The sequence below is a fragment of the Anser brachyrhynchus genome, assembly GCF_964034855.1.
Source record: "Anser brachyrhynchus genome assembly, chromosome: 13".
NCBI classification, from domain to species: Eukaryota; Metazoa; Chordata; class Aves; order Anseriformes; family Anatidae; genus Anser; species Anser brachyrhynchus.
The window spans coordinates 8,467,450-8,480,010 of record NC_137708.1 but is presented as its reverse complement, the minus strand read 5'-3'; the positions used below and the strand labels follow the sequence as shown (position 1 = coordinate 8,480,010).

The 12,561-nt window shown below is 45.2% G+C and overlaps 1 protein-coding gene across 2 annotated transcripts in view; it reads right to left on the bottom strand.

The window, feature by feature from the left end:
• Positions 1 to 12,561, bottom strand: part of GPC4 (glypican 4) — a 69,735-nt gene that overhangs the window by 19,862 nt on the left and 37,312 nt on the right. For both annotated transcript variants that reach the window (XM_080553712.1, XM_080553713.1), the window contains exon 3: positions 4,203 to 4,594. In XM_080553712.1, coding sequence (XP_080409838.1) covers positions 4,203 to 4,594 — 392 coding nt within the window. The remainder of the gene's footprint in view (positions 1 to 4,202; positions 4,595 to 12,561) is intronic.

Here is a 12,561-nt window from a genome sequence, read left to right as displayed (position 1 = left end):
GGTCCAGATCATCAAATGGCAGTGGCGAGGGACACAACATTCACAGAAGTAAGAGTTCAGCTCCCAAATATATTTGCTGATAAAGGTTTAAACTCTCATTCTTTTAGTGTTTCATCATTTTCATCACCACTTCTCCTAAGCTGATGTCTGGTTCACATTCAACATCCATAAAAAGTTCAGGAGCCACGGTTAAGGCAACGCAGCTGGAGGTAAGGGAGTTCACACAGGCCAGGAGTAAGTTGGTCTACGCAGGTTCATGCTTCGCTTAATGGATGCCTGATTAGAGATGAGGCAGCTCAGAACAAAGAGGTTTAAAAAGCCATCAGGCTCTTTCTCCAGCTTTCAAGCAGCTGTGGGAAGGCAGACTACCTGCCCTCTCCCACAGTTATCTTCCATAAATGGTTTCAAGAGAATTCCCTCTTTGGCTGCTATCATGACACTTCATTAGGAAAGAAATGCCGATACCAAAGCAGCTTTTCCACCCACTACAAACACCTCCAGCAGCTTCCTCTTAGCTTTTAGCATCTCTCAAGGACAGCAGATCACAAAGTAGGTGCATTCTTCATATCTTCATATGAAGCTGTGCATCTATTTCACGTGGCTTACACCTGCACTTACAAATGAAATACCATTTTTTGCACGCAACTTAGAAGCTGCTGCCTGTCCCTGACAAAGCACGCAGGGTTCCCAAGGACCCTTTCCCTGAAAGACCCCTTCCAGCTGCTAGGCTGCTCCGTAGACAACTGCATCTCATGTGGCTTTCAGCGTGGCAGGAAAGAAATTCAGGAGTCTCCAGTGCTCTGATCAGACATAAGCATAGGAGGAAAAAGTGGTAAAAGAACCTCAAGACAACAACTTGTCAGCATAAATCCCCTGGGGAGCTACAAAAAACTCACCACCATCACAAATGTGGCGAGGTCCCATCAGCATGTCCCCATCTGCAGCTCTGTGGAGAGACTGGTGATGCAAACACAGCCATTCAGTGTCACACAGCTGCACGCTTCATCCTCCCACAGGCATTTGTTTCTGACTCTTGACCTCTAACTAGACCTCTCCTGTTACCCCTTGGGTCAAGCACGCTCCTCCTGACCCTACAAAACGCTGTCAGGGGGCTCAGTCCTTGACTTCACTTCTCTCTTCTCCCCCAACAATGGGGACCTCTGTCCCATACCTGCATGCAGCAAGCCTCAGGGCACTTTGCGCTCGAAGGTGTCACGACCCTGGACAGAGACACGGGTTTAACCGCGTGTCACTAATTAAGGGAACGTCTCTGCAGCTTGAGAACTGCAGGACTGCCAGTTCTCACCCTTTCTCGGTCACTCTGGGCTCTGGCTTGGGTTTGCTCCTTTTTCCCCCCAGAAAAGAGCCCTCTCAGCTGGGGCAGGAAATGTCAATGCTGGCAGCAATTTAACCCTGCTGATTTCAGAGCTTGTCAAGGGCTAAGTAGCAAGAAGTGATTACGGGATGGGCAGATTTCCGTCTCCCAAAGGCAGGGGCAGGAAGGTCAGAGAGAAAGTACCAGGCTTCAGCAGATGACAAAGGAAAGCATTGGAGGCCTACAGCCATCCACAGACAAAAATCAGATGCAGGAAACATTTCAAGCAGGCAGAAATGACAACCTTGGCTTTTTCTTAGATTTGCTGTTCAGGACAGATCTAGAGAACTTTGTACTTCAGGTCCAAAGGAGGGAATTTGAGGAGTGAAGATTTGAATGGAAAACAAAAATGCATTATTTTTTTTTTTAGACACAATCTGAAAAAAGTCTGTGCTTTCAAAATCATACAGCTTTTTAACAGCTGTATATTTGGGCAGCAATACACATCTTCTGATCCAATCACTTCTGAATTAAAGTTATTTTCTAGCACTCTGGATCTGAAATCAAGCATCCACAGTTTTTCAATATTCTCTCTTCCTTCCTCCCTTTCCTCACAAACTTATGCAGGAACAATACCTTTCTAAACATATCTCCCCAGTGAAGATGTAAAAATATATAGTATCATTAAAAAGGCATCAATGCTATACCATTGTAAAGTGTTCTTTGCTCTCCTAATAGCACCACGTGAAAGTGAAAAACAGCTGGATCCGTTAGTAGCTTGTATTTCTCCTTCTGAGGATTCTCAGTTAAGAATTTTTGACTTGCTTGTTTCAAAAAGCATTGAAACTAAATTTGCATTACTTTGGTCATTTTTCATAAAGATGAAGATTTATCCCTCAAGTTAATCCATGGTACAAGCAGTTATCCCACCACAACTCTTCAGTAAAAATAATAAAGAAGCAAAGTCAATAGAGTCATTATATAGATCTCAGCAAAGCTGGGCTAATCTATATGTATAATGTGGGAAGCCCCAAAACACAACCACAAAGCAGCAGGCATAAAAACATCAGCTTTTAAACTCACGTATAGAACTTCCCATTGTGTCTTGCAGAAACGCGATGTTAGGTTTCCACTGAATGAGGCTAACACACTACTAGAAAAGATTATTCCTTCCACTACTGCAACAAAAGCTTAGGTATTCAGCAGCCCAGACTTCTGCTACCACTTCGAAAAGCAGATCTGTCGCACGATCTCCAGTGCAACTTGTGAAACTGAAGTGGAAAGTGCAGTAACTTAATTCTTCACGGAGCATGAGCTATTTTTGCAGCTGAGTGGGTCTCTGGATAACCTTGCACACTCGAGCAATTAATTCCAGAGTTGAAGGCAACTCTACACTCGAGGATCTTCAAAAGGAAAAAAGAAATCACTGTGCCACCTTGGGTTCATGACTTTTATTCATAACAGATGCGGGGACCGTAGCCCTCATGGTACTGTGTCAAGTCTGGAGACGTTTTGATGAATTCTGAGCAGATGGGGCATAAACACAATCCCTCAATCACACACGTTTACTGTCTATCAAGTGATTGCACATTCCCCAAAACCATACTGGGGTTCAGCATTCGGATCTCTGGAATACTTCATCTTAATGGCCTAGCAGTGAAAATTCCATCGCCTCTTACCCTTTTTTTTTTTTTGACCATGATACCTGCCACAACGCAAAGCAGCCAGAAACAAGCCACCAAATCTGAAACCCCAACCAAGATGTCAACAGACTTTTCCAGTGACCTGACATGGAGGCATTCTTAGCCTGATCCAACACCAACCCTCCCTCCCACGTCTTTCCACCACAGGATGGCATCCCTGAGGATGGAGGATTCTGTGGTCTCATCTATTCTTCCCCCCCTCCTTTTTTTCCTGGCACTTAGGGTGATTCAAACTACTGCCTGCCCTTCCAGCCTAGTGTTTTATTGCATTGCAACCAGGTAGAGAGAAAGTAAACTTCTCTGCTTGATTAAATGATAATACTAAATCTTCTAGCCCACAGGAAATGAACTGAGTTTGTTAAAAGGAAGTCACTTTTTTTAACCTTATATAATCACTTTAAGGGGATTATCTAATACACCTGTTCCATCTACCATCCAACTCAAACTAAATTACAGACAAATCTCACGTGTTAAAAACAAAACAAAACCCAACAACTCACCCTACTTAAACCACTCCAAGGTGATTTATATGAACAGAGAGGTAAACGTTAAGGTGACCAACACATCACATCTGTTTGACAACCCGAAAAAGTGACTTAACCATGAAAGTCTGTGGCCTAACTTATGCTGTGTGTGTGTGGCACCAAACACAACTGGCTCCTGCCCTGTACGTATGACTCCAGCTTACTGTTATCATGAAAGTACTGTTTGCTTGTGCTAACAGCCTCTCCCCATGCCTGGGAGCAGGGAGCAAATCATCAGCTGCTCCGTAAGAGATGCCCATGACTCGCTGTAATTTCAGGGCTATATTAAGAAGAAGGTACAGTCATTATACAAGCGAACACGGTTATTTCCACTGCAGATGGTAGTTAATTTCCTGCCTGTTGCTGTTCCATAGACAAGGAGGACAAGCACCAACCAGGGAAATGTCCCTGCTGCTGATCTGCAACACTGGACAGTGGTGGCCAGCACTGTCCACGACCCTACCACACAACGCACAGCTGGGCTCCCCCCACCAACAGATGGGATTTGGTCCCATCTCTGCTCAACTACCAGCAACTCATTTAGGTACCTACGTAAGAGTCAAGTGCATCTATCACACTCTGCAGAATTGGGACAACAAGGAAAGATGTTACCCACAGCAAGTCCATGGGAAACGGGCGTAAGTGCAAGAGGGAGCTCACCGCAGACACTTTGCTCACAACATCCCTTGCGACGGCAAGGCCCTGCGCGAAGGTGCGGGCCGCCACAAACGCTCGCGTCACTTGCAGCTTGAGCTTGCGCGGCACGTCCCCAAAGGGCTTCAGCTGCTCCGTGTACTTGCTGACGCACTCGAGGTACTCGTCCGTGAAGTGGTACTGTGGGTTTACCAGCCGGAACATGCGCTCCAGCAGGCGTGCCCAGAACTCATTGAGCATCTCCTCTAGGTTGACGTTGCCACCCACATAGTACCGCTTCAGCTCCACGAAGAGGTCCTTGAACAGCTCCGAGTTCTGCATGTACAACCGGCCGTACGTCCGCACGAACATGTCGTTCAGCGACTTCTCGGCGTTTTCAAGAAGTTCTTTGAAGAACTCTACAAAACAGCAAAAGAAGCCATGGTGAATGCTAGCATTGGGTTGAGCATTTGCACACTGCTTAACTTGAAAATCCAGTGCAATGAAACCATCCTCTAAATGAAATGGATTTCAAGGAATTTCTATATCAAATTCTCAAAGGATTTCTATACCTCAAAATTATTTATTTTCATAAATAAACCATTCTCCAAAAAACCCTGTTCCCAATCCTACGACTCGGGTGAGTGAAATATCTTTTGATCCACATTGAAAACCATGACAAAAGTCAACAAACTGAAAAAAAATACAAAAACAAACAAATATATTTTTACGTTACATTTAAGATGGCTGAAAAGAACTTATTTTGGAGCATAACATTATCAGAAATCAAAACGTGTTTTGCTTTAAAACAGCTGTTTTGAACAAACTGCATCTTTCTTTTCAGTTACTGTTGATTCATTTTACAGAATTATCATAAACCAGCCTAAAAAAACTAACAAGTTTAATACATTTTTAAAAACAGACCCAAAAAATCTACACCTTTGGGTTCTTTCTCCTGTCTTTCAAGTTCGTCAGATCTCAGGGCAGGGCCTGTCTCCAATTATGTAATTGCTCCTGATTGCAGACAGGGCTTCATATGTTTGTGGCAGTACAAAGAAAGTGCAATTAAGTGAGAATTTTCTCAAAATCCAAAGGCTAAACACTTGACACTGACAAGAAGGCCAAGAGATTTTTCAGATGACACAAAATGGTCAGGGGCCTCGGGGTTTCATGGCTTTCAGAAAGCAAACCCCAGCTTCGGTTCACTGTCCGAGAGCACCAGACAGACCGGTGCCGGAGAACACACCCTGCTGAAACACCATCGCTGCCTCTTGGCAGTGCCACACGCTCCTCTGACGCTGGTAGCGGGTTGAGCCAACGACATCCGGCCAGGTCAATTTAAAGAATATTCCCCACCAAGTCAGGGCTGCCAAAGCCTCGACACTTGGGGAAAATGCTTTGTTTCTGACAGACAGAGGTGCAGGTACCACCAAGGTAATTTGGACACAGAGAATAAGCTGACCCACGCCAGCACAAATGAAAAGAAATCCTGCTCCCATATAAGTGGCAACAGTACAAACAAAAAAACCCCAGCATTTAGGTAGATCTGATGAAAAATTACCCTACTGGATAGTCTTCACCTTGGATATGCAACACAGATGAGTTAAAATAAAATGAAAAAATAGGGGAGGCGTCCACTAAGTCAAATTCATTTGGGCTATTTTGTAACAAAACTCAACATTATATGGGCGTGGGAAGGAGCTAAGGAGACCAAGGGTAAGTGCCACAGGGACTTCCATCACTCCGGCGACCAGCACACACTCCTCATAGCTGAGGTTTTCCCTGCCTACCCAACAGGAACTGCCAAGCTCCCCTAGGCAAACAAAAATTATGCAGTGTGGGTGCCTGGTGCTCACCCATGTGCTCCCGGCACCCAGGGTGCAGCTGTGCCGCTGCCCCACGTCGCAGGGATGAGGGAACCGGTTATTTTATGCATGCCACTCGCAGCTGAGGATTCTGACCTCTCCTTTTCTGTAACTCATATTCAATAAATATTTTTTAATAAAACATACCTCTGTAATTTTTTTTTAATCCTCAAAGGAGTAATGTTTAGAGACAGAAGTTGTTAGAAGGAGGGGGTAATATATTCTGGCGCGGTGTGAATTTAAACCTTGTTAAAACGTATTAAAGTATGCTGAAGTTCAGATTTTAGTCTTCAAAGTGCTCCAGTACAAACAAAGACTAACACAGAAAACATTTTCTGGAAAAACTGAAACATTCTTCGAGTTCCTGACGAACAAAGTCATGGGGCTTGGTGGTTGACATAGCTGTATATAATGCAGCCTCTTAGGAGCACAAGAGAAATGATCCAGGGAAGAAGAGATTGATTTCAAACACCCGACACGTCCTCTGTCCAATATCAGCAGGAACCTCCACTTTCGTTCCCATGACTGGCATTTCCTCTCCAGGAAGATTTTTTTCTGTTGAGTTTATACTATAGAGATTAGCTTGGTGTATATTAATTTCTAATTCACTTAATCATTGTGAAGGCTCACTTCCTTCCTTTGCTCAGACCTTTTAATATCACCAAATAAGTTGTTTATTTAAACACTTTTGTACCAGACACAAGAGCTGGCAGATGCATCAGCAAAACTCTTCAGCAAGAATTATATTTTGAAATGACATTGATGTGAAATCTGTTAAATATTTTCAACTGTCAGTCTAAAGGAACCCAAAGTAATGTTTTAAGCCAGGAAAGATACAATCTTGATACATCCATATCACCATAACCAATCCATTCTCCTGCCTAGACTTATTTTATTGGTTACAATCCAAACAGAAAGTTGAATAAACTGATCCACGCTTTAGATCAATTCATCTCTTTGCAAATTTTAATCTAGGCTAGAACCAGGTATGTTCATTAATTATCCTAAAACAATAATGCTAATTAGCTGTTAATATCTGTGCACCTGCAGTCTTCCAGACAGCAGCTTTTACTTGCTTAAAAGGAAGGTAAATACAGGAAGTGAAAGAACAGAACCAGCCACGTCTAAAACCCCAGCACAGCACTGCTGAAGGAGGTACCACATATGTGCAAAGCTGTTTCTGGCTCGAGCACCAGCACCATTTCTGTAGTCAGAAAACACACATCCAAGTGCCACTCCCCAGCTCAGAAGGGAAGAGGATAGAAGAGCCTCCGTGTCTGCAACGCAGAGCTGGCATTCACCCTCCTGCCCTGCAAAGCTTCCCCTCAGCATCCTCAGCACAGCCCAGACTGTGCCATCTGGGGCACCCTGGGACTGGCGTGGGCGGCTTGGCTGCGTGAGGCCCCACTGGGCACGTGGAGGCTCCTGGGGTGGAATGAGAGGTTGAGAGGCTTGAGAAGACAGACATCGAGCATGGCACTATGGCAAAGGGTGAGCCCCACGCCAGCAAGCAGGGACAGGCGTAACGGCGGGACGTGCACAATGTCTAGTGCAACACACGGTCACTGCATTAGCACTCTTAACTTGGTCAGCAGCAGGGATTAAATGGTAGATATGCCTTTTACTCCGGCTGTTGGCACATATTGAGTCTGCAGCCTCAGTTTCTGTCTTCCATCTTAAAGAAATCAGCTTTGGCGCAAAGCAACATCAAACCTTTCTCTGCACAAACCATAGGCAAAGACATCCGCAGTGAAGAGAGGAAAGTCCAAAAGTCCTTTTTATGACTTAAATGCTAAACTGTCTAGTAATTCACTCCATCTAATTAGATATTAATTCTCCCCTTCACAGAAACAAGCTGATTAGCAAACGCCAGTGTAACCCAGCATTAACCTTGCCACCACAAGAAGAAAAATGGCAGGTTCCTCTCTTACGTCTTGACTGTTTGCTGGGTAAAATAAATGACCACCTTTCATTTGTACTAGAAGTTGACTTGTTCTCAAACAAAGCAAAACACACAAAGGACTCGGTTGCTTATTTTACAGCACTGTAAAAGCACGTTTTACAGCTGTGTTGCAAGCAATCTGTACTCATTAAATTATCACTCTGACAGGCTTCCTGTGAAAAGCTGTCAAATGCAAGCATTTTTCACAGACGACAAATCATACTTTGCCGGCGCTCTCTGAGACTCTGCTATCCAGAGAGATATCAGGCTCTCATTTGCCTACCAGTTATCTTGCTTAAACTCACAGACCAAGGGGCGGGGAGGCCTCTAACAAACAGGCAAAATCAAGGAGCACACAAAATCGGGAAGGGTTTCACAAACTGATCCGCAGGAGCATCAACGTGGTTTTCAAGGAAATCTCACACGTTCCATCTTCCCGGTCTCCTAGCTAGTAGCACAGCATGGAGAGTTGTCTGAGTTACATGGAGAAAATTGCCACTTTGCTGGGTTTAATCTTTACAGATGCAGGTCACAGGCATGCGCTGGCAGGCTTGGGGCACAGGCTGGGTCTGCTGGACAGACAGCAGACGAGACACTGGGAAGGACGGACAGTGGCACCACATTCAGGTGGGTCCATCAGCTCTGGTCCAACCCATGAAAGACAGAGCTGCATAAAATTAAGGGACAGCATCTGTGGGGCCCTTACCCATGCAGAATTCTCACAGGAACAGAGGTCACTTTAAACAGGAATCCTCTGCAAGCAGTGTTCCTGAAAGCCCACTTATGAGCCACCTCTGCTGATCACTGTGCATTTGGTATCGGTGTTATTCATGACTTTACTGAACGCTGCAAACTCTGAGGAGGTGTATAATGAGCTGTCACCTCCCTAAGAATTCTCAGTGCTGCCTTCCCAGCACCTTACAGACTGCTTGTAAATTTATTTCTGCTTGCACATTTTACTACTTTGCCCATCTCAGCTGAGCCCCACTGATGCAAAACCATCTTGCAGCTCAGGAAAGTGCCCCAGAGGAAGGAAGCAGGGCTCAGCCATGCTGTCCCTCTACAAGGGTACCAGTGCTGCCATCCACAAAATGCAGCTGAGCTGCCCTGCAGGATACCAAGCCAAAAAACCTTTCCTAATACAAAGACGAAACTTTGAAATTTGTAAATAACTCCTCTGGACCCTATGGACTTCGATGCTCGGAGGAAGATGACATTCCTAGTGCAGTTGACTTCTAGAGATAGAAAAGGATGTAATCTGCAGTCAGGCAATCTACAGCTCTGGGCTCTGTTTATTCTTTTAACACATCTGAATTTCAGTGTAGAATTTCAATGTCAACACTCAGGGAAAACCTAGAGATGTCATGAAACAGTAAGAAAGACTGAATGTGAGATATATGGTATTTCGGTAATAAGAGTCCTGGAGGGAAAAAAAAATCCCTGCTTTTAAACAAACCCCTCCATAAAAGATTTTTTCACAATAAGAAAAACTTAACTACGGTTAGTTGGCAATTTCCTTTTTTCAGGTAATAATACGTATTACCTGTTTGCAGCTTGAGGGCAGACCAGCCCTGCCAGTAACCCAGCACAGGAGAATGCTGCACCTCCCGAAGGTACTGCCACCGCCAGAATAATTCAAAACAACCTCTTCCAAAGTGCGGATACGTTAGCTATATGAAAAAACGCAATCGCTCCACCCACTGCAAGGCACAGGGCAAATTCCACCTACAGACAATAAATCCACTTCCTTGGACTTTTTAAATCTTGGATTCACAGGCCTCATCTGAAAATATCCTCTTCTTAAGAACAGACACAACGTTTTCCTATTCCTCGTGCTAATGTTTTCAGATATATTTAGGCTGGATTTCCATATTAGAGGGCTTTTGAAGGGAAAGCCCTCTGCTGTAGGGTACAGCTCTACCTAAATCAATGGCAGCTCCCGGAGATTAGAGAAGCACATCAAGGAGGCGCATTCCACTTCACCCAGAGCCAGCTCTGGCATTTCCTAACAAACGCCGGTGATGAAGGCAGAAGCAGGAGGACTACCCGGCCCAAGCTGCCTCCTGACCCCTGGCAGGACCCTGTGCCCTCCGAGGCAGCCGTGCCCTGAAGGGTGAGCCCTCTGGGCTGAACCCACAGCCAATCACCCTACAGTGTGACGTTTTGCCTTGAATTTCTTCATCGTCAGGGATGAAACGTGTTTATTTTTCAAACAAAACCTCTTTATGCAGAGGCACAACATTCTGCTTGAGAAAGGCTTCCTCTTCCAGCAACTGCAAAGAGTACAAACACGAGTGACTGGGGGCTCAGCACCAAAAAGCCCACGTTTCGAGGAGAAAACCTTAACTGCAGTGCAAAAAAAAGCAGAGAGTTTCATCCATCTCTGAGTCCATTAAGCTAATGCCCCCTCCACAGATGCCTGTTCGTTGGCCGTGTTAGGGTGTACTTGTGTCTGTCCAAACGAAGGCCAGATCTACGCTGCACCTTTCCATTCCCAATGGCCTTAGGACGTGCTAAATTTCCCATGCACCGGCTTTGCTTATTTTATAGCCATGTTTTCAACTGGTCTTAGAGGTATTCTGTTCAAGGTTTCCAAATTAACTATGCAAACCGATACCAGGTAGACATGCAATTACTCAACACACCTTAAAAACAAACAAAACTAGACTCAAGCACACAGAGGGAATACACTGCATTTTTACAGGCACAATTAATTAGTTTCAGATAATTTGCCACCCAGCTTTTCAGGTATACTCTTAATGTGTCGTCCAGATTATGATTAATTAAGGACCGTCTGTCTTACCGAAACCTTTAATTTGCTTGTCTGTATAGACAATTACGCTTCCTAGTGTATACGGGAGAACACTGCCACAGAAGAGATTAATTATATTTTCCTGTGAAAGGGTTTACTCATAAAAAGCACACCACAGCAAGATGGATTCCCAGCTGAATGTTCTTGTTTGAGCCACGTCCCCAAAGGCTGCACCGCGAGGGGCCAGCACCGTCCCCGTCCCCACACCCTCACAGAGTTTGCATCTGTGGATGCAAAGTCCAGCCCGCAGCTGCTCCTGCTATGTGAACAGAACCCAAGCCAGACAGACAGAATGGATTTGGAGGAAAAGGCACAAATGTTCCACAGCTCTTTTCACCTCCAAGTTGAAGCCGTCCATAGCTACGCCACCTACTCCAAAGGAAAAAGTTTTTTTTTTTCCTAAATGTGCCTCATTACTTTTAATATGCCTTCACTTCCTTTATTGCATATACCGCATTTGTAATTTCCACCAGGGAAAAACAAACCATAGCTTAACAACCTTTTTCCAGAAGTGTTGAGAAACCGATGAATACATAGTGTTAACACATTTATTGAATATGAACTCAGGAAGGGCAGGGCAAATCCACAAGCTGTTTCTCTGTCCTGTTTTCAAACATGTGTTAGCACTTACTGACATGGGAAGAACTCTTCCGCATAGTTTGAAGAAATACAGGCTTAAATCATGCCAGTGTCACAGCAACAGCCCTGACATGCGAACCTCAGAGAGCTGGGAGGCACTAGAAAATCTCCCAAAACTTTGCTTAATTATTGAAAGGTTTCAAGACAAAAGCAACAATTAGCTCATAGCCCCTAAGGAAGGGGAAAAAAAAGCCCAGAAAACAGGATTTCTACAACTTCTTGCTTCTGGTGGGCCCGAGATCATTATCTGTACTTCAGGAAATCAAAAGAGCTAACGTACAGCCCAAGAGCAGCACTGTCACACAGTCACCAAGCTCCTTAAAGGAATAAGGAGCAACAAAGAAGGGAGGAAAACAACACTGCATGGTATTGAAACTGACGTCTGTGATTCAGGCAGCAAATAACAGCACAACACGTTCTGTTCCACCTCACAGCCATCCTAAGAATCAGGAAAGCAACACGAGCAGAAATGCCCTTGGTCCCCTCTCGGTGCATCCTACAGGACAAACCCAGGCTTCGCAGCCTGCTCGCTCCCATTTCCAGAAACCTTCCCTGCTTACGCTTCCTGCCCTGGGCCAGCTGCAGCGGGCTTCTCCCGCTGCCTGCTCCTCCAGCAGCACGTCCTTCATCCTCAGCTCGCGTCTCCCTTGTGACCACGACTCAGTCATCTTCCCCCAACGCACCTCCTCGTCGCTTCTTCTCCCCTCTCGCTTATTCTTCCCTCCGCTGCTCTCCAGCCTCCCCATGACTAATTTTCACCGCACCCAGTCCCCAGTCTCACTGACTCAAACACATCTATCACTTCCCAGCTGCTTTAGCCTGCTGACCCAAGTCCGTTCAGTACCAGAACACCAACCTCCCACACCAACACAGCAAACGTCAGCTGAAAGATTTTAAAGCAAACCCCTTCAAGTTGCCTCCCACATACCCTATTTCAAAGGAGCCTTCTGGAAGGCTGGGAAAGGTATTTCACACGTCTTTTTTTTTTCCAAGCCTTCCTTCTTTCAGCTGCTGTTGAAGAGCTTGAAGAGGGCCTGTGCCACTGAACGATGTTGACAGCTTTCTTGCTGCCATAACCTCAGATCCCCTCGTCTCCTGTTTTCACTGAGAGCTCCCCCAGCCAGGGCC